Source organism: Aythya ferina (genome assembly GCF_964211825.1).
Source record: "Aythya ferina genome assembly, chromosome: 2".
NCBI classification, from domain to species: domain Eukaryota; kingdom Metazoa; phylum Chordata; class Aves; order Anseriformes; family Anatidae; genus Aythya; species Aythya ferina.
In genome coordinates this window covers 78,107,658-78,131,428 of record NC_140297.1, presented here as the reverse complement: position 1 = coordinate 78,131,428, position 23,771 = coordinate 78,107,658, and the positions used below count along the sequence as shown (strand labels likewise).

The 23,771-nt window shown below is 36.3% G+C and overlaps 1 protein-coding gene across 1 annotated transcript in view; it reads right to left on the bottom strand.

Moving 5' to 3' along the window:
- Positions 1-23,771, bottom strand: part of LOC311431137 (uncharacterized protein) — a 312,109-nt gene that overhangs the window by 129,394 nt on the left and 158,944 nt on the right. The window contains exons 7-8 of the mRNA XM_084508389.1: positions 9,942-10,072; positions 6,454-6,558 (exon numbers count right to left, since the gene is read on the bottom strand). Of these exons, the coding sequence (XP_084364515.1) occupies positions 6,532-6,558; positions 9,942-10,072 (158 nt within the window). The 3' untranslated portion in view covers positions 6,454-6,531. The remainder of the gene's footprint in view (positions 1-6,453; positions 6,559-9,941; positions 10,073-23,771) is intronic.

Below are 23,771 nucleotides of genomic sequence, written 5' to 3'. Positions count from 1 at the left end.
CACCTCCCCTGGTAGGCTCACTAACCAGCTGCGTCAGGAAGCTATCTTCCACGCTCTCCAGAAACCTCCTAGACTGCTTTCTCAGGGCTGTGTTGTGCTTCCAGGATATGTCAGGGAAGTTGAAGTCCCCCACGAGTACAAGAGCTGATGATTTTGCAACCTCTGTCAGCTGCCTGTAGAATTCCTCATCCATCTCCTCATCCTGGTTCGGCGGTCTATAGCAGACCCCGACCAGGACACTAGCCTTGTTGTCCCTGCCGATCCTAACCCAAAGGGACTCGACCTTGTCATTCCCAACCTCGAGTTCTACAACCTCGAAAGACTCTCTAATATAGAGAGCCACACCACCACCCCTTCTATGCTGCCTGTCCCTTCTATAGAGCTTATAGCCAGGCATTGCAGCACTCCAGTCATGAGACTGGTCCCACCACGTCTCCGTGATGGCAACCAAGTCGTAGCCTGCCCGCCGCACGATGGCTTCCAGATCCTCCTGTTTGTTACCCATGCTGCGTGCATTGGTGTAGATGCACTTCAGCTGGGCCATTGCCTTATCCTCCGGCCTTGCCATTTTTCCCCCTGGCACAGCCCCAACAATCCTAGCCTCAGCCCCATTCCCCTTCCTACCTAGTTTAAAGCCCTCTCAATGAGCCCTGCCAGTTCCTGGCCCAGGATCCTTTTTCCCCTAAAAGATAGGGACCCGTCTGCGGCCATCAGGCCAGGTGCTGAGTAAAGTGCCCCATGATCAAAAAACCCAAGATTTCTGCGTTGGCACCAGCCCCGGAGCCACGTGTTTAACAGGTGGGCTTTCCATGTCCTCTCTGAACTCCTCCCTGCCACCATAGGGATGGACGAAAACACCACCTGCACTCCCGCTCCATCCACTAACCGACCCAGCCCCCTAAAGTCCCTTTTGATAGCCTTGAGGCTTCTCTCTTCGATGTTATCACTGCCCGCCTGGACTATCAAAAGGGGGTAATAGTCAGAGGGGCGTACCAGGTTAGGAAGCTTCCTGGCAACGTCCCTGACCCTGGCCCCAGGGAGACAGCAGACTTCCCTACGGGTAGGGTCCGGCCGACAAATAGGGCCCTCTGTTCCCCTAAGAATCGAGTCACCAACAACAATAACCCTCCTGTCTTTTTTGGTGGAGGCAGTCCTGAGGCGCGGAGTCGACCTCCTCGCTCCAGGCATCCTCCTGGGAACATTTGCTACCTCTTCCTCACACACCGGCCTCTCAATCTCTAGGGCCTCAAACCTGTTGTGTAAGGGCACCTGGGAAGGTGGGGCCGGAAGGGGAGAGCATCGCCTGCGATGTCGAGCAGGGACCTGTTTCCATTCCTCCTCAGCTCCCAGATCCCCTCCCTCTGCCCGACGGGGACAGGGCAGGGGGTCCGCCCCCATTTGGGGAGTCTCACCTCGGCACCTCCCCTTGAGTCCCTGCAGGGAGTTACTCCAGAAGTCTATCTCCCGCTCACACTCCCTGATGGCCCTCAACCTCTCCACCTCCTCCTTGAGCTCCGCCACCATGCGGACCAGGTCATCCACCTGCTCGCACCTCACGCACGCAGTTTCTCTGCCTCCCGCCGATGGCAGCAACAGGCTCAGACACTCAGGGCTTCAATGATAGAGATTTCTCTCATACAAACTCTGCACATCTGACAGCTGGGTGTTTAAAACACTCTCTTTAAAAGATATATCTATATCTATCTATCTATATCTCTATATAATTTATATCTATCTCTCTATATACATATTGAAATACTCTCAGTGAGAGATAGAACTTGTCTCAAATCTTCTACTCAGTAATGCACAAGATACTGATTATTTTGAGTCCTGGGCAAATGTGGAAACTTTTTTTTTTTTTTTTTTTTTTAATTTTTGGGGGTTAATTACCCTAAAATAACAGCTAAAAAAAACCTATTCCATCCTCAAAGAAATAAGATGGTGATATAGGTCATGAATATCTGAACAAACCAAATGGAATTTGACTAGATTTGCAAAAAAAAACAAACACACTTCTTTTCACATCTGCCTACCATAGCTTCATGACTGATCCAGAGTCACCAGGACCCATAGCCTCTGTGCAAAGGATTTCCAGTTCTGCTTAATCCCAAACCACATAGTTCTGACACCTCCTTTGCAACACTTTTGGTGTACAGATGACCCTATACCGAATCCTGTCAATCTGATTAACAAAAAACAAAACAAAACAAAACAAAACAAAAACACAGATTACTTCTCTTTGTAGGGTTATTTTTTGCTGGTGGAATGAACTGACTAGCCTGAGTTTAGGTTATTATTTCCAGCACCTGCCCAGGAGTGCTGGGAGAAGAGGGAAAGTGAGGGCAGAATGGGTCTGTTTCCTCCACTGTCACTGGTGGTGTGTCAGATCCATCTGACCATCTCAACTGACTACACCTAAACTGATTTAAAATATAGGTTTAAGGAACAGCTAATCCTGAGTGCCAGCTGCTTTGGGACATATGACTCCATCCACACACACAATAGCATATTCTAGCCATCAAATTTCTCTCTTTCAAGCCATGTTTAGATAAATACATCATTACATTTACATATATCATTTTAACAAGCACTCATGCTATATTCTTCTCTTTGTACCCCAAGTTAACCATATTGTATTACTCACAGAATTTCAGCAAATTAGCTTATTTGGATAGAAATTAAACATTATATTGGTATCTGACCACTGGCCTCACAATTTTCTCTTTCCATTCCGGGCAAAGATATTTGTATCTACTGACCCAATTACTAATGTCAACATGCCTATATGCATAGTCCCTTCAGAATTTGAGAGATATCTTTCTGCTTGGAAGAAAGGCAAAGATTCTTTGCAAATGTACCTGTTAATCTAAATTATTTTTGTTGTGTCAGCCCTGCCTTTTTATTACAGTCTGAAATCATAACAATTTGATCAGCTTCTTTATGGACTTTTTTCTTTTTACTTTTCTGTCACATGCACAAAAAAAAATCAGGTTATCTTTTTTTTTTTTTTTTCTCTTTTTTTTTTTTTTTCCTATTTGTTTATTTCTGTAGTAGAAAATGGACTCTGACAGTACATCTAAAGCAGCCAGGGAAAACATTCTTCACAAAGACCAATCTAATTTGTCAAGTTAGTTGAATTTTGCAGCCTCATTGTTTTTTGTTGGGAAAATGTCTCCTAAGAGTAAGCAAGTTCATGTTTTTCAGACAGGCTCTTCTTACTCAAACATATTATGCCATTGTAATAATGGCGTTCAGTTGTTAAGTTATTCTCTAATTAGAAATATTTGGCATTATAGAAACATTTATTTCTAAAACAGGAAAGATGACAGATGACATGATGTTTTTAACTATATTGTGGTTTCAAAGTGTACTGCTGAAAAAGCTGCTTTATGGATTGTAAAACTAATATGTTGTTGTTATTATCACTGCTACCATTATTATTATTGTTATTATTTGTCTGGTTTTGATTTTAGCTGATTAATTTTATGAAGACATGAAAGGTGTGTGAGGATATTGTCCTGATTTTGGTATATGGGCTAGATAGTCTAAATTTTTTGCAAAAAGTATTTAGACTTTAAAATAATAGTACTTAATAATAATAGTCATAATAGAGTTATTTTAAATAATGTTCCTTAAGCATTATTAGCCTAAACAACTACTCTTTCAAATCATTATATTATTTAAGCTTTGTAAACTTTTCTAATCCTTATTCCAAAATGATATTTAAGCACAAATCCTAAATGAATCTCATAGCACTTAAATTCATCATTGGCTTAGGAGTAAACACTGATTTCATTTAAATGAGAATGCTCTGGAGGTTAAAATCAGCTGGACCAATATTTTAATGACAGTCTCCTACATATTCCTTCACCAATGTCAAGTAAAGTAGATTATTGCTTCCTTATTAATTAATAAAAGCCTTTCATGTGCTTAATGATGCAAATATTGGCTCATAGTAAAAAATATCCTGTCACTTGAAAAGATATCAGTGTTGTTATCCAGTCAGTAACAAGCCCTGACAATTTTCTGTTGCAGTAATAATTGAAGGTATTGAAACCTATATAATCTGTTCCTTGATTCAAACATTCCAAGAAATCTGACTATAATTTTTAGTTAGCACACTACTGATTTTATAGGGAACCTAGTCAACATGCTATTTTTTTCTATAGGGTTCTTATTTACACTGCTGTTAAGCAGGATAATAGCACTGATTCTATCATAAGCTCCACAAGCCTGCCTGTAAGGATATGGTATCATTGCCATTCCACTGATCTCTGTGATGAAGTGTTGACAACAGTAATGAACTATGTCAGAAGCTAGGTTGGTTTTGGGGGGATGGGGGAAGAGGTTTGGTTTGGTTTTCAAGTTTTTGTTTGCTTGTTTTTTTTTTGTTGTTGTTGTTGTTTTGTTTTGTTTTTTTTTTTTTTGTTTTGTTTTTTTTTTGTTTTTTTTTTTTTTGTTTTGTTTTGTTTTGTTTTGTTTTGTTTGTATTTTCGTTGTTGTTTGGTTGGTTTGTTTTTGTTTTTAGGATTCTAATTATTATTGAGGACTTGAGGACTAGATAATGTATTCAATGAAATGGAGGTAAATGTACCGCCACACAGTTCTAAATGGTCTTCCTTGACCTCTACAACACATCGGGAACAAAGTACTTTGATCTCAGTCCAGCAGAGGACCTAAACATGTACTTAACTTTCCTCTCTGCTAGCACTTACAGGACTTCACAGAATATGGAAGTTGATCTTCTGCATCAACATCCTGAGGGCCTCATCACATGAACTGTCCCTACAGGCTCATCTATTAACCAAATTCACAAAGAACCCAGATCTTATAGAATGACAATAGTTAATACCATTAATTCCACAGTAATTAGTGTAGGATATTAGTACCCTTAACATTCCCAACTCAAAAGCTTTTTTTTTTTTGGACTTCATTCCAACACATTTAAAAATAGACTACACAGTTAAAAGAAATGCCAGTAAGAAATTAAATTAAACACATAATTACCATTAACAGAATATAGTTATGCTTGTTTCTTACCATGTACCAGATTGCATGCATAGTTAGCTAATAATTTACAAATGAGCAATTATGCAACACTAGGGAATGAGGAAACAGATAAGTTCCATTGTAATACACCATCATTAAATGGTTTAAAATACAGGAAAAAAAAAAAAAAAAAAAAGACTTCAACAGCAGAAAAACTGCTAATCTGTAGAGGATTTGGTTTTAAACCCTTCCATGGAGAAAAATGTCAGTGGGAAAATTAAAAAAAAAAAAATCATAATAATGTAACATTCTTTGCAGGTTATGTAGGTATTTATTTATTTATTACAGTGCTAGAGATTCTGAGAGCAGATTTTCAGACAGTTTTAATTCTTGGTTAAATGTTTCATATCCCAGAGTGCAGTGGCAGCAAAATGCATGGATGTGAGTGAACAGTCAGGAACTAAATGGTTGGTGAAGAACTTCTTATAGATTAGACAAGCACTCTGTACTCCATACATCTGTACCTGCAGTACCACCAGATTTGTAGCTTTGGTACTCATATAGCTACCATCTTGTCTTAAGGAAAAAAAGGGAGATTTTCATATCATTATAAAAAGAGAGAAGAATATTTTGTCCCTAAAATATTTACTTATATATTCTTTAACTGTACATCTCTCAAGTTAAGTCAAAAGTATTTTGGTTACTTAAGAGCAGAAACTACTTGCTTGGATAAACAAAGACATGGGAAAAGAAAAGAATATAAAAGCATATTTTGAAACAGTGAAGTAAGACAGAGTTAATGATCTGAAATACATAGATATAATAGCATTATTTGATTTTAATATAAAATACATATTTTTACTGGGTAAATATGTTTAAGAGAAAAACCTAAACAATTTCCATGAAGAATAATGCCCGTGCACACCATTACATTTTCCAAAATACCAGAGGAAAAGATAATAATGCAATACCTAATTCAGCTTTAACTTCAGAGTTAACAAATTGGAAAGAAAAAAAGGCAATATACTTTCAAGAAACAAGGAGAAAAATATATTTTTGATATTTACCCAAGCATTCTTGCAAATCAATACTCCTAAAAATGTCCTTGGATTAATAAAGGTATATAACAAACTTTTTGCTCGATTAAAATTTAATTAAAATTTCAGATTTTGTTACTGTCATCTGATGAGTGAAGATATTTACAGGGATATGGCATCTCCCCTTTGGGGAATCCAGTTCAAACCTGCAAAGTCTGCTTTAGAATGTTGATGGCAGCCAGTGAACTTCAGCTACCAGGTGAGCAAAAGCACCTTACAGCGTTTGGCTGTAATGGCTCTAATCTAGCTTCTCAATCTGGGTCATGGACAGACAGGAACTAATGAGGAAGAAAAGAAGGACATCACTTCTGCAATTCCTTTAGGAATTGCAGAAACCTCCAGGCTATAAGGCAGAATCTGAATTTACTTTACAATTTGAGGCAGATGTTTTGAAAGGTTCAAAGTGTTTGAAGTCCCATCCCTCTGCAGCCAAGCTGAATGTCATTCATTCTGTGGACTGTGAAGATGGAAGCTGTGTAAACATAAGCAATATCCGTAATCCTACATATAATTTTGATTTACAGGCAACTGTCTTATAGCTATATAGCTATTCCCTGTAGCCTCCCAAATAGCCATGTTCTTTTAAGTTTAGATTCCCCAACAAAGTTTGGCATTACTTATTTAAAATTTTAGTTATTTAGTATCTATTTTCCAATCCAAATCTACAAACTAAATCCATCTATATAATTCTTATGTAGTTGGTAATTGTGGTCTTGCTTTTGTAGTGTCTATACCCATCCCTCCTTTAAAACCTTGACTTCTACATGCTATGGTTGTTTAATTTTTCTTTAACATAAAGTCTGTGATAGAAATGGAGTGGAAATTCAAGGGCTGAAGTTGGATGACACACTAATAAATACATGGGAAACTTGGACACATTATTTTAGGGAAATCTACTTGATTTAACTACTTTAACTACTTGAGTAGCAACTCAAGTAGTTAAAGACTTTATTACTGATATGATCTTTGTCTCTAGAATCCATTACTAATATATAGCTTTGGAGGTAATAAAAAAAAATAAAAAAAAAAAAAAAAAGATGTTCTTTGAAGATTTCACATTCAAATCCCCTTTTCTGTTACTTACAAGCTTTGTTTTACAGTTCTTAAAATTCTGAGAATGTACTTCTATGCAATTAAAATAGACCTCTTTAGGTCTTGCAGAAAGAAATAAAAGAAAGATATAAATACTACCATGTACCTGAACACTGTCAGAAGTTTAGCTCAAGCAACTTTATACTTTTTAAAATTTTATTTTAATTTTGTGTGTTCGTATTCTACTTGCATGTAGCAGTATTCTAGCCAGCTGCTAATTGTTATACTTTTTGGCAAATTGTTATTCAAAGATAAAAATGAAAGGTTGTTCATGTTAAAGATGGTATTTTTTGACTATGAAATATAGGAAGAGCTCTACATCTTCTTTGTGGTTCATCAGGTGTCAAGGAACACAGCTATTTTGGTTAATGACAAACAGCATATGCTATCCATCTAGAGAAGTACACTATGCAGTCTGTCAGTTTCTGCACTTTCTGCTATAAACCTTCTGCATCTGAATGTGATTATCAATAAAGATTCTAAGAATCTGTGAAAAGTACTGATGACAAGACAGGATGGATATGTCTGATGCATGAAAGAAAGAATATGTGAAAACAGAAATCTGTACCATGGCTTCAGAGCATGAAAATTGCATAAAATCTATAATCAAATATTTAAAATCTCCTCTGAACCTATGTTTAAACTTATACTGCAAATATTATTTTAAAACTCATCAGATGCTAGCTCTAAGCTAGCACTGCAACACAAGTTTGGAGAAAAGTGGATTTTTAAGTTTGATGGGCAACTTAAACTGCAGAAAAGAAATTAAAAGCTAAAATATTGTTTTAAAAGTGTTTTTAAAACTTTTAAGGTTAAAACAAAATGATTTATGTGATCTGAAATGTGACTAGCAAACTGTCTCTTTATCTTTATAAGAAAATACCAATATAAATAATAAATTCTTTCCCAAAATGAACAATGAATTGTTTAAAAAATGAAATACTTTAAAACATTCTAAAATAAATTATTCTGTTATAATAATTCAAAGCATAATGCTTTTACATTTTCAGTACTTTCTATTCTTTCTTATAGTACCAAACCAAAGATGCATCTGACCTCTTGAATCTCCTGATTAGATCCTCCTGAAATTATTTTTCAATTAATAAAAAGTCACCAAGTTCTATGCCAGTCATCCAGTGACTGTAAATCTTCTGTTTACTAAACCATACACTCTTAGATGCTATCTCTTTCTGAAATGAACCTCAAGAAATCTCTACGTAATCCTAAATAGCTAAATTTAACCAAGCTAGTCAGGAAAAAAACATGAGTTTTAAACTATGTATCCTGACATCTGTACCCACAGATTTAAACTATTTCTAATCTGAGTCTTTTTTGTTTATATTTTGTTTATATTTTAATGTGACAAAATGATTAGTTAAAGTAATATCCAAATACTGATTCTGATTTATTAAATTTGTCCTTTCTTCACTCCCATTAAAAACAAAAACAAAAACAACTCCAATCCACTATTTTTAGATAAGATTTACTCATTATTAACTTGATTCATTGATAGTTTTAGTTAATGCATATGTTCACAATAAAATAATAGTGCAGACAGACCTCATAGCTCTTGTCATCCTTCAACATTTGGTTCCTGCCTTCTATATTTATATATAGAATATTTATACCCTGTACAAACATATATATATTATAAAATATTTCATAATCCTTGTTTCTTAGTTATAATAGCTGAGAAAGTTTCATAATTTCCTTTCTGTGAAAAAAAAAATAGCAAAATGTCTTTCCAAAATCATTTTTTTTTCTCCAGAAAAAGGTAAAAGTGAAAAGTTTTGGAATGTAAACATGTTTTATTTTTACATTTTTAATTGCTATTACTTACTTTTTCACAGTATTAAAAGTTAAAGCTGATTATGAAGAGCTGCAGAAGTGTCTCTTAACATTAGGTGATCAGGCATTTACAAAAGCAATGCAGTTTGTAAACAGGAAAAAAAAAAACAAACATCTGAAAGAATGGAGAAAAAAATAATGTACTCATGCTACTGTACAAGTCTTCACTGATTATGCCTAGAAAGAGACTGCTGAATTGAATCATGACAGATAGCTATAAAATCATGAATGGCATGGAAAATCCAAAGAAGGGACTGCTGCTCAGTTTCATATATACAATTAAGAACTAAAAGAAACACTCAGAGATGGGTTAAAAGGAAAAAGAAAGCAGACTAGGACATTTCTTTGAGCAATGCATGGTTAAACTACGGAAACTACTGCACCAGGATTTTACATATGCTGACATTTATGTAGACTCACATTGTGACTAAACAGTTAATAGAAACTAAAATATCAAAGACTAGTAAACATAAAAGAATAGTTTTTCCTTATGAAGTCTTTGCATGAGTAATTGTGTCAGCTAGGTGTTTACAATGTCTGTATATACTTGCCCCAATCTCATTTGCTTCCAAGAGCATCAATTGTTAACCAGTGCTAGAGATAAGACATTGGGCAAGATGGACTTTTGGTTAGATGATGCCAGATAATCCCATGTTATGTTGGTTATTTTATATATTGAATACTCATGATCATCTCATTTCATTTTCTTCTTCCCTTTTTATTTATTGGAGGGTAAAGGGGTGTCATTTCAGTCAGATCCATTTTCTTGTGATGAGTCTTTGGCCTAAGGAATAACCATTCCTAGATGGTTCAGGCCATCCTATAGAAATCCCTAGGAATTCCCAGGACTGAAGACTCCTAGATCTGATTTTCTTTAAAAAGATTTATGAAACAACTTTACTTCCCAGAACTCACCAACAGTCCTGTTACTCTTGTGAGGCTCTGTGCAGCTGAGCCAGACAGAAGACACAATATTTGTGTCTGAAGTGGTTTTCCAGGTTGCCCTGTGTAGTGGAAAGAATAGGTGAAGGGCAAAGCTGCAACACCTGTAAAAAAGAGATAGGGAAATCCAGTTTAATGTTTTATTAAATACAGTCAAAATGAATGCATCTGCATAATTAAAACAATAATGATTTAGTTATGATAATTTGAAGTTCAGTTCTTTGTTTTGAATTCTATTGATAATAAAATCAAATGTTGTTCCACATAGAATTTTATTTTGGGGCAAACCAACTTTTTCTTCTAAGAATTCTTTGAGCAGATAATTCTAGACCAGTTTTGTCTAGAAACTGAAACACTGAATAATGCTGTCTTTTTACACTAGTGAGTGATCGCATGTGCATTTTTTGTCACCTCTTCTGACATTCTGACCAATGTCAGAATCAATTAAAATTACACTTTTCTAGGGATCATTATTTGAGAAAACTCTCACTGCTTTGTGCAGTAGTTGCTTCTTGCAAAGTGCATTGTCTTCATTACATACTATATTACAGTTTAGATTCACAAAAAAAATCACCAAGACATATTTCTGCAAGCCTACTGCTAAGGATAATGAAGGCTTGAGTTCTTTCACTTTTAACCAAAGCAAACAAATGATATGCGTTGTGCTAAAGGGAAAAGACACCACCATGATGCCTGATAATAGAGAACAGAAAATGCTTCTGGGCACTGCACCTCTTGCACAGTTTCAAAAATCACCATTTCTTACACTCTATTTTAAGCATTCACGCTGTTTTCATAACAGTGAATCTCTTTTGTCAAAATATAAATAACAGTAGTAAGAGATGGCTCTGTTTTCTAAAGGATAAGAGTTGGTGGGGGTTGCACAGTTGTCACATATGATTACAGGAATTCCATCAGTCTCTTTTTAAGTCTGTATATAATTGCCACATGTTCAGAGAGGTGCTTGAATTTCAGGCCCTCTTCCCATTTTTCTGTTGTTTAATGGCTGGCTATGGCTAGTGCTTGTCAAGACAGGCATCCTTCCACCAGCTGGAGATGCTGCCAGATGCCTCCTGCAGCTTGGAGGCGCTCGGCTGCCCCATGCCAATTTCTAGACCTAGAGACATTCAGTAACCTCTACATGCCAGGATGCTCCCCACCCCACTTTATTGGAAAAAGAGGTACCAACAAGGAAGTGAAGTCTCAGGGGGTTCCTCTAACACTTAGTTGTGAAAAGAAATTTAACAGAGGGTGTCATCTTACAACTTACATATTTACGAAAAACTGTTCTGGGTATTTGATATGTCATTACATGCTTTTGAAATACAGTTTGCTCACTGGGAGACACAGGTGGCAACATCAACTGTCTGCCTAATACATAGTACGTTCCTGCACTATAAATGCAGTTCCTCCAGCATCTCTGAGTTCATGCAAGTTTAACTACCTAAACTCTTTAATAACACAGAATCCAATGTGTTAGGGCTGCTGGCAAATGACAACTCTAAAAGAGGTTCAGCTAACTGGCAAGGGCATGGAAGACTACAGAGCATGGCATGATAAATTGATGGACGTGACAGAAAACCGTGTGAGAAGCTGACAAAAGTTACAGGTACTGCTGTGAGGGACAGCTGGGTGGCACAGGTGGCAAAGAGAGGTCTAGATGAGAAGTGGCTCAACCTCACAGATAGATGGAGGGGACAACACATTTTGAGGAGCAGTCTTGCAAGGCCAGCAGCACCCAGGTAACCATAGCAGCAATTCCATACAAGGATGAGATTACCAAGGTAACTGTATCATGAGAACCAAATATGAGTGCGGTTGCAGCAAAGCTGGGAACAATGGGGCAAAGAATAAACAGCAGGTTGCTCAGCTGCAATGAGACTGGGGGGGAGGAAGAGGAATGAAGGTGAAAATCAATGTCAAGAAACAAAAAAAGGGATAGCAATGCATGCAACTCATGTGCTGATCCTGTCTGGAGGTATCTGTCGGCAGCCTTGGGCACGACCACTGCCACCGGAGCAGGACAATGAGAGACCTCTTTTTCTTACTGCATCACAAGTGTCAGACCTGCTCCCATGGTCACAAAGGCCACAGAGGGTGAAGCAGGTGCTTTCTCGGGTCAGCAAAGGGAATGCACAGATGGATGGCTCAAGCATAACAGTACCATCATGTCACTGACCACCACACGCCTGGTGGCATTTGCAATAGCCCACACTTCATAATACAAAGAAGTGATTCTTGTACAAATGTACAATCGGTCATATGAAGGCATACAACTTTTTACTAACTTTTGACAGAGAACAAATGAAAGAGGAAACAAAATGTATTTGAGAATAGCAATGGATACAAACTCATTTAATTTAGTTTAGCTCATTTAGTTCATTAAATACCATCTGCTGACATGAGAAAACTCCATCACAGAAGTCAGATGCTGAGGTGAACAACTTGGGCCAGGACCGAAGTTATTCAGTAATCTCAGTGCCAGTAGTAGCACAAAAGCTCCAGAAATATTTCAGGAAAGGACTGTTCAGAACTGATGACACAAGGCACAGTCCTAGGCTGTTCCTGAGCCCATCAGATCAGGATTAGGGAGACAAAACTTCTTTCCTTCATACATGTAATTCTGGACTAAAGCAGGTTAAAATGCTGCCAGAACCACTGCAGGCACCTGCATTGTTTCTAGACCACAGACAAGGCAAAAGTTAAAGTAGAAGTTCAACATCACCAGACACACGATGCCTGTATATTCTGGGCGAGGTGTTATCCCTCTTATGAAAGCAACTGCTGACTGTGCTGGAGAAGGTATGCATTTTATTTATTTTATTTTATTTTATTTTATTTTATTTTATTTTATTTTATTTTATTTTATTTTTAGCAGTGAACTTAAAATCTCTTATTTACTTATAATCACTCAAACTATTTTAATCTCCAGAAAGATATCAAAGCCCAGATCTGTGTACTTTCAACACATATACACATAATGGAAAATGTATATAGACATATGGGGGGAGGGAAAAAACGTTCCCTAATGCTGGGTGGAGATAAATCTGTGTATAATCTAAAGGATTCCAGTATTTGCAGGTACAATGTTTGGATTTGTGCCCTTCCCCAGTTACTGAAGTTGTGTGTGTTTAAAGTAACCAAATATTTACCTCAAATACCTTGATACATCTCCTCTAGGAAGCTTGTTGGGGTCAGTTTTATTATTTTCAGTATAACAGCTATAAAAGTCGGGCCATATTCTCTCGCTATTTTGAGTGGATTATACAGGTCCATTGATTTTATGGTTTTCTCTTAAAAGTCTAGTTTTATTTCTCTTACCTAGTTTTTCTGAACTTAGAAACAACACAAGAATATAAACCTCATGAAAATTGCTTATGGGCAGTGTATCCATAAAGATATGCCAAGACATTTACAGAAAAAAGCATTTCTGTCTGCTGGCCCTGAAATAAAACTTGATTAAGATATAAGGCACTCAAGCACACATTCAAATATACACACTGCATTTGTGAGACTGTTAGAGAGCTTCATATCGATCTATTTGCTCACCGCTACATTTTCACAAAGTATGCACTGCAATAAGAGCCAAATGTCATCTGATAGGACAAATCATATGTGTGTGAGGAACATACATACACACAAAGCTAGGGAGTTTAGCTATTGAAATCTTAGATGAAGAATAATATTTTCTCTGAAACTTCATGATTTTCAAGCAATACTACTGAGCGTCATTAAACAGCTCACTAGACAAATCTGCAGGTATGAGTAACCATGACAAATTAGCATGTGAAAGCAAAATACCTTTCAGCTTCTAATGGAATAGAGTAGTATAGGAGCTGCTGGGAGAATGAGGAAAACAAAGAGGATCAGAGACATAAAATGATTGAACAAAATAGTACATATAATATCATCTTGCTCATTCTCAAGGATTTTATTTTAGTCAGTTTTAGAAATGGGGCTTTTACCCCATCTGTACCTTGTTAATTTTCCAAAAAAATAATAATAATAAAACAAACTGAAAGCCCACATCACAGAATGGTCTGCTCCAAATTAAAAGGGCTGTTATATATTGAGTAAATATATGCAAAAATTACATGCACACACATTTGTCTTGTCTTGCATCTGGTTGGTCATAGCTACAGTCTCTGTGGTTTCTTTTTGTTATCCAAATACTTATTTATGCTTGTGAGAAACAACCACTTGTTGGAAGAGATAACAATTGGTCCTGGAAGACAAAGCATAATTGCTCCAGGTTTGCCAGTTGGAGAAGCAGAGAACCAAAGGAGCCAACAGTTTGTCAAGAGCAGACAGCAAAACAAAACAAAAAAATGTCTAAAAGAAGGTGAAAGAGAAGTAAGCGGCAGGGCAAAAGCTGCTGCTGTAGACCCTGACAAGCCTTGTGGTTTGTATTTGTTGTTGAAGTTTTGCTCTGTAAGAAAATGTATTGTCACATCTCTGAAAAGTACTGCAATTTATAAGCTAACCTTCTGCACAAGCCAGTCTTGTGACAGCCTAATAGACATCACTGTCAGGGGAATTATTTAGTCTAGTAAAATATGGTGTGTCTTGAAATAATGGAGCTTAGATTGGGACATATCATATTCTATTATTCCATTAAACACCCTAAATAATCTTCCGGTGTTTTCTTATCCTTCAAATATTAGTAGATTTTTGTCAACCATCCAAGTTATGCACATTTAACTCTTCTAATTTTTCCTCCTAAATGATCACCTCCCTAATTGATTTTAATCTTCTTCTCTGAAATCTCTTCAATGTTTTTCTGGCAATGTGGTGCCCTACATTTAAATCAGCATTCTGAATATAGTCACACTGCAGCTGTACAGAAAATAATATTCTTTGTGGCAAAACACCTGTGAGAATTTAGCCCCAAATTATTTTATCTATTTTTAATTCAATATCACATTGCATACTCAATGTTAGTTTGCTGCAATTGTAACCATGACATTTCTTTATTTGTTATTGCTTCCTAGATTTCTTAGATATTAATCCTACAAAGACCCACATGGTGCTCAGCAGAGAACATGGATGTGCTGCATGCTGTTGTTACTACTACAAACCACCACAGGGAGGTCAAGATGTGAAGGAGGAAGTTCAGTAAGGCTGGAATTTTATTTCCTTGTCCCATTTGGGAACTATACACTTGGATGGAGTAAGTGGTTCTACTTTCATGGCCATTTCCAGCTGTTAGTGAGCAACTAGCCATTCACTGCCACGGTACATGTCCAACCACTGCCAGCATCTTACTGCTGCTGTACCTGTTACCAGGAACCTCAATCACCCCTAGTGTATCTTCTTTTGCAAATACCTCTTCCACAGTTCTATTCTACCACAGGAAAATGAACCTCCCATAAAAGAAAACACTTGTCCTGGGTATTTGCCACCAGAAAGCAACAGTAAAACACTCCTTTTGTGTCTTCCCCCACCCTTACTATGTTGTACTGATAAGTAACAATTCCCTAAGTTTATTCCAAAGTATCCTTCATGAGAGAATTTTACAACAGGAGGAATGCTTACACATCAGTATCAATATTTTTTGGTAGCTCTCAGTACTTTTGTTTACTGAGTATTCTTTTGGATTTATTTATTTATTTATTTATTTATTTATTTATTTATTTATTTATTCCTTGAGCATACAGAATATAGCATATTGAAAAGTTGGTAGCTGCCTGTAATATCCTTTGTTCCACTTTCCTATACCATCTTTCAGTCAGCTTCCACTGGGAAGACACCCTGGATGTGCTCTGAATCTGTCTCCTAACGAGTAACTCCTTCAAAAACATTATTTATTTATTTATTTAACCAAGGTGTACAAAAAGGTGTTCATTCTACTTTTGTCCTACTTGTTCTTTTTGCACTGAAATATAGATTTGCCTCCTTCTGAGAGCACAGAGAGCACACAGGCTCAAGCATCAGTCCTCATGACTCACTCACAGCTATTGTTCTTCATACCTTGTTTCTGCCTGAACCTACTAATACAGCACTGAGATTCTGCAGTGAATGCTCAGAGAAAGCTGGATATGAAGCACTAAACCAAAAGCATAGCACTTTGTTCACAGATTCACATATCAGTTTCTAAAATTCATCTGTGTCATGCTGAATAAAAGCCAGAATATGCAAGAATATATAAACCATTCAATTCTCTTCCCATCACATCGAGTGCCTTAACTTTTCCCTAGAGCCTCTAAGACCAGAAAGAAATTGCTGAGGCGTATGTCTCTTTCCTCTGTCTTTTCTGAACCCGTGCTTGGTTACATCGCTGTTCCCCTAAGATTCAACTAGCACCATTAGCACTGATGTTCTTCTGCTGGGAGTCCAAAGCACATGTCCCAGCATTGTGTTCACACTATTTTTCAGGTCTGATGCAGACCTGAAAGCATCAGATAGTCTCTTTGCAGAAAATGTATAATGTTGGATAAAGAATTGTTCTGTTGTCAGTAAAATCCCTGTCGTTTCATTTGCCTTTAATAATAGATTAGATCTGGCCATGGCTGAGGAGGCAGTCAACTGTCAGATGTTAAATACCTATCCCAAGGACATCACATGTGTGAAATTGAAGCTGGCTGGGCATTTTGCTCACGTAAAGTCTAGTTCTGTAGTTTCTCAGCTCTTTTGGCTAACATTCACATTCCTGCTGGTTTATATATTCTGTGATGATATCTACCTCCATTTTTCAATTGGTCTCCAAGTGCACACTGGCTTACTTGGGTGACAAGTTGGAAGTATTTTGAAAATTGAATTTGTTGGAAGCCTTCCTGCCTTTTCAGCCATAAAATAATTAATTCACAGGTTTGTATTCTCCCTTGTATCCAACTCTACTGCAAATAATAAATTAATCTAGAGGCATCCCTCCTGCAAAAATGATTTTAATCAAGAAGTGATTTGTGGCTGCATGTAAGTAGTGTCAGGTAGGGAAGGGATTCACAGTATTCATCCTGTTCCACAAACGGGAGCATGACACGAATATCAGCTTCACGTGCTGATCCACAGCAGGCAAGCTTTGCTGCACACAGCTGTTCTTTTGTGAATTGTTTGCATTTCAAATGTGCTCTCTGTCTGCATTCTGACTGAAGGATGATACCATTCAGTTCTTGCTGGGAGCCTTCTGGGTGGAAGCTGGAGAGAAGAGCTACATGGTCACACGCATATTCCTCACGGGCTCCTCCACTATTTTATTTTATTTTTAATTCAAACAGATACCTTGAAGGTGGAAGCATAAGTTAGCAGTCCCCATATTCTCTCAAATTATTTTCATACTTTACTTCTCACCCCTTCTCCAACTCAAAAAGGGAAGTTCTTTTTGGTTATGTATTTTTTTTTTTTTTTTTTCATGATAGACCAAAATGAAAACCCTATACTATCTTGATTTTGAGGTTGCAAATGTTACAGCATGAGGTGAAGGTCTACATGGGAACATGCCATCCTCATGTCCTGCTAAAATTATAATTCTCATTATATTCTGTGGAAGTTTTACCACTGATTTCAATAAAGTATGATTTCTTCTTAAATGTCCTCCCTTGCAGTAACAACTTTGCTTTCTCAAGCACCTATTTAATTTCTTTCTATGCATTATATTTTAAAGAAAAAAGAGGACAGGGAGTGCATAAGGAGCATGTCTGAGGATACAAAAGTTTAATTGTTTTTCACATCATGGCAAATTAAATAATGTTTTCTTTCTTCATTCTCCTTAGTCATTTTTCTAGGCAGGAGTAACCTAGGACATCCAGTAGAAAGTTTATTAATGTAGGATTCCATGCATATCTTTCTAACATTCTTATACTTCTATTTTTAGGATTCACTTGTGCTTTATAGAAATTACATTTCCAGTTCAGCAAAGAACTTAAGCATAAGTTTAATGTTAAACCCATACTTCATTATTTAATACAACATGTGATCTTATGATTAATACTTACTGAAGTCACCGAGAGCTTAGAATCTGCACAAGAATTCTGCTGAACTGCAGCTTTCCTCACAAAAGTTGGATTTTGGAAAACTTTACATAAGAGATGCTGTTGATATTTTTCAGCTTTCATTTAGAAATCAAGGTGATCTCCTGTATTAAAGTACACAAGTACACTTCACAGCACTTTAGCCCTTATTTTTTCTTTCAAGTTAGTATCCTCTGTAACTTAATTGATGTGTTGTTTAGAAGAGGAAACTCTTCTAAACCATTAGTAGAGGAACAGAATATAACCTGACCACCTTCTCTGGCAGTAACCCAGCAGTCATTTCCTACTAAGTCAGGAGTTTGCTGCTCATCATTTCCCTTTGTTTACTATCTTCAATCAGTGCTTCATCCACATGATAACATTCATATTGAAGACAATTTAAATTAATTTTGAGAGAAGAGTTTTATAGAACGCAGTATCAAATATTTTCCTTAATTAATTGGAAATGCATATCATATTACTCTTCTCTTTCATCCACTAATTTTATAATTCTATCAAAGAAGCAATCAAGTTTATCTGGCAAATCTTTATTAAATCCTTTTGCTGCTTAGCTCTAAAAATATGAGAATGAATCCCAAAGTTCCTTCTCACAAAAAAAAAAAAAAAAAAAAAAAAAAAGGCAAACAGAGCTACAGGATTCTGATATTATAGTTATAAGAAATGATTTACTGATTTACTGAAACAAACAAACAAAAACAATGTGGATAATGCAATGATTAGGGCTTTCTGCTTTGATTCTGGAAATGTTTTTGTACTAAAAACTTCCCAGCCAACCCTGGTAAACATGATTCTTCATGCTTCAGTACCATACATCTTCCTCTGTAATGTTTACTCCTTAGAAGTGCTTCTCCAACTCATAAAGGTGTAGTGAGAAAAAATAAAGCAAGATTCTCTAGTAAGCAATGCCCCCATATTTCTGAAAGTCTGAATTCTCATCAGGTTATCCAGTGTATAGTGCTATCATGGATGCTAATATTAGACAGAGATAGCTGCCTGTATAGGCAGTATCAGTCTAGACTTAGCTATTTGCAGTACCACCACCAACTATGCTGTAGCAACCTGAGCTTTCTAGTACCTATACAGGACATCTGGAAATGCTTGAAAGTTATCTGGCTGCCAGAATTCTCTTCACCACTACCCCAGTGCTGTCAGTACCCAAGCTGGCATGACCACAGGGGGTGCAATTATATCCACAGATATTGAGCAATTGATTCACTTTGAAAATGCAGCAGACAGTTGTTGGGGAAGAACACAAACGTATTGGCACAATACTACAACCTCCTGCAGCTGCTGCATAGCTGCAGCAGGTAAATGTACATATCAAGGGAAGCCAAAGAAAGAAGAGACTACATTGCCTGACCTGAGAGCAAAAACCTCACTTATCTCACTTTCTGAAAGGCCTAGAATAAGGAATTCAGAGGCTTAGCCTTTCACCTCTTGGTCCTCAAGGACAAAGAAAATAAAAAAGAGACCTTCCAGACTTTTTTTTTTTTTTTTAAATAAACTCAGATGCAGGTTTTAAAATGCTAGTACTTGTAGCCTTATGTCTATGGTCTGAAATACATGTATTTTAATCCTTTGAAGAAATGCACTGGAGTCAAGACAGCAACAGGAACGTTAGCATACAAAATTAGAACAAAATCGATGAGTTTTACAATGCTATCTTCCACAAATTACTAATGAATCAACAATAAGCTTAGAATTTTCCAATTAACTAAGATTTTTTGCAAAAGTGAATAGCACTCAAAGGAGTCTTTCTATTAATACTGGTACCTTGCAACATTTTTTTATAAAGCTGATGTCTTTAACAAGGAGGTAAAAATCAAATAAATAAATATGCTTCTTACTTCTCATTGGTCTCTATGTCTTGGCAGCGACATGATCTGAACACAACAGGAAACAATGGAGGTACCTTCTCCCTGCGCTATTCCTGTATTTGCATACAGAGGGTGGGTGTCATTTTACTGAATTAAACACCATATTCTGCACATTCCCAACTCTACATCTTCATCATCCTACCGCTCACCATCTCTGGGGAAACTCCGAGTTCCTCTTCTATTAACCATTTTCACAGCTAACCAATCGTGCTATGTAGAAATACATACATTTAATGATCAGGTACCCTGTGCTCCATTCAAGCAAAGTAATTGATCCACATAAAACTAGACAACACTAGTTTAGACATTGTGGGATCAATGGGCTTTTTGGACCGGAACTTAGTTCACATAATCCAAGGAGAGTACTTACTGCACAAATGATTTCTTTTCGTTACAAGAAAGAGAAAGGAGCTTTTAATTTAAGCATATGTAATTGGCCAATAGCATAGGAGGATTTAAGTATTTTTTCACTGGTAACCTAAGCCTTATGAAGTCTTTAGAGGTAAAAAGATAAAATAATAACAGTAAGATAAAAGGTTTAGTAAGACCATCCAACACAAGTGGGCTCATGGACAGTAATTAGATTTAAGAGCTATCAAGTAAGAGGTCTTGGTGTCGGCCAACCTACAGGCTGGCTGATATAATTTTTTTCAATTGAAATTGACAATGCAAAGAGGGAAAAAAAAAGAATCATTTATCTACACTATAATTACAGTAATGGTTTGTTAAAAATGGTTTGTTAAGAGCACTGACTCTTGAAGACAACTTCTGAAACAGCCAAAATTTTTACTATGGTCTTAAGAATCTTGGGGTTTTAATCTGTTTTTCTATAGGTTGAAATTAATAAAGATATGATCTATATAAACCCTCTGGGTTTTCTTCTTTAAATACTATTTTTGTGGGGTGGGTGGGGGGAGTCAGTGGGGAGGATCCTTATTTCAATTCACTTCCCCCCTGCACAGACCTTTAAAAAAAAATAATTGTCTTTTTCAAGACAAGCTCATTTTTGACCATCAGATATCTTTCATCAGATCTGTCCCTCTGATTTTTTTTTTCTGTAAGGACTACTAACATTTCAACTTAAATTGAGTAAATTAAGCAATTAAACTTTCTTACTATGTTCTCTAGGATGCCAATAATTCTCGCTTCCTTTAGCTTTCTGAAAGCTTGGTAAGTAAACTGCATATAGAACCTAAAATGCATCCATGTAACTCATATGAACAGTAAAGTAGAACACATAGCCTGGTTTCTTTCATATAACACATACATCAATATATCTTGGAAGAAATTTGTCTTCTTTATACAGCATTATTATTGTCTTTGTGATTCACTTTAACACCCCAAATCTTCTACTGTGCTTCTTAATTTTTTGTCACCTTGCATTTATGCAGTTGATTATTTTTCTTAGTTCAGGATTTTTGCACCTTTCATCATGGAAGAAATGAAGAAAAGTGTTATCAATTCCCAAACAGCACTCCAGCATTCGTATAGCCTTTCCCAGTGCACTGTTAAGAGTGTTTTCCATTTCCCAAGACATTAATGAATTGATTACAACTTGGGTAAGGAGGACCACCATCTATTTCCAGGCCCTTTAGTTCTCAGAAGGAATCAGATACCATTATTCTCTGAGATTTTGTTCAGCTGTAACTCACACATATCAGTGTTTCCCAGACTTCTTACTGACAAAAGCCCTGTTTATGGCTATCTACTGCCTGGTGATACTCCCCATAGTATATGGGAATCAGGAAAAGTTAACTCTCTTTAATCTTTGGTAGGAGCTAAGGTCTCCCAGAGTCTAGCAGCAAAAAAGAACAACAAGAATTGGCTGTTGGCACATAGAGAAATAAAGCTGTTGCCACCATGTAGTCAGCATAATTTGTTGTTGTTGTTATTTTTCTTTTCTTTTGCCTTTTATTTTTGAGTAATAATTTCACTTTATATTTAATAATTAACACGACAGTTTATACAATTCTTTGTGATTCTTCTGGCAATTTACAGCTGCAGCTTATCAACAACATACTTCCTATTTTACCTTGTTTGTCAATGATGTTTTAGCAGGAAAGAACTAAAAGTTTTTTCATCTCAAGTATAGTGAGTCTTCTGTATTGCCTACCCACCATCCATTAGGCACACTGTCCCAACAATCAACAGAATTAGGATTTTATTTTTTCTTTCCTCTCTTTTTATTCTCTAGGCATTAATACCTCTCTCCTCCTCCTTCCCTCCCTCCCTCCCTCTCTCCCTCTGTCTCTCTCCCCCATAGTAGAGAGTATCTTCTGGGATGTTGTAATTCATCTGCCTGATGTAGAAATCATTGTTTCTTCCCTTTTGTAAGCCTGCAACCATTCTGTAGTCAAAGAATATGAAGGTTTAAAATATGTAGCCCCGGAAATCTCAGGCACATACTACCATGAACAATGTGTTTCCAGTGAGTTAAGCTTTCTTTTTATTGTCACTATATTAAATTATTTTTTCTTTAAAATTAAATTATTTATTGTTTCACCCATGATGGTAATTGGTAAGTGATCTCCATGTCTTTTTCTTTACCCATGAGCTTTTTCATTCTACTTTCTTTTCTTATCCTTTTGAGGAGGGAGAGGGAGAGAGTGACTGGGTTGGCATTTGGCACACAGAAACGTTCAACCCACCACAAAACTGCACATACAGTTCACAGTATGCATTAACTAATGTGGGTCCTTAGAACAAATTCCTGAGCCACTGAGAATTCAGTGTTAAACCTTGCATAAACTGTTATGTATCTATAATTTCATCCACATTTTTTAAGGTACCGCTATATTAATGTTTCACTTAGTTGAGAAAAAAAAAAAATTGAGAAAAAAAAAATATCGGATTATATTTTGTTTGAAAACTCAGGGCACAAGCTTTCAATGAATTTGATTTAATTTAATTTAATTAGTTTGAAAAAAAAATATTTTGAAATTAAATTTTATATAATTTCAAATATAAATATTTCATACATACATTTGAAATTATTATATTATCAAATTATTTTAACTGTTAACAAACAATATTACGGATAACTATACTGTCTTCCAAATAATTTAAAATGTCTATAGTAAAGAAAGCTAGCAATACTTTAGAGTGCCTGAAATTTAAGAGCTATCTTGCTCCATCCTGTTCTAACCTGGTCCACCTATATTTAAATAAAAAGATAGAATGTGATTTGTAGTGAGAACTTACCTTGTATGCAGTCATATTCTGAAGGAGCTTTTCTGTAGTGATGCCAGAGAATCCAGGGAGATCAAATTCAGTAGGCTGTATTTAACCTTATTAATATCACTTTTAGTAGGTATTTCAGAAAATATACGTGATGATGATTTTTTTTAAGAGACAGTTTCATCAAAACATTAATTATGGGGCTGACGTAAGTATTTGCAGCAAAGAACTTTTAAGCCTAACAATAAGCAACTCACTTCTGTCAGCCATCATGGACAAGAAGAAAGGAAAGAAAGAAAGAAAAAAAGCACAGCACAACAAACAAACAAACAATAAAATAAAATAAATAAATAAAACACCACCACCACCAAAAATCCCAAAGACCTATTATCAGGAGACTTCGAACAAGTTTTTATTACTTTTTTCCTACTATTTCACAAGTTTTCTGGCCATTAAAACATCTTTAAAGCTAGATGGGGCATTTGAATTTTGAGCTTTGAAAACAAGAGTAAAACAATCTAGGAAGCAAATGAACATGAACTTCAAATCCTAATTATTGTTTATCATCGTAAAAAAGAAAGTCACAATTCCTTAATTTTCCTTGCTTTGGCACTTAAAGCAATTTTATCTGGACTGTATCTAAACTTTGATTAGAATTAATGTTTTTTAGATCCTAAACATTTACACCCAGGCTATATCAATTGGAATTATCAATCATGAAAAACAAAACAATACTAAAACAAACAAACAAAAAGTGTTTAGCTATTATAACCTCAGTTTCA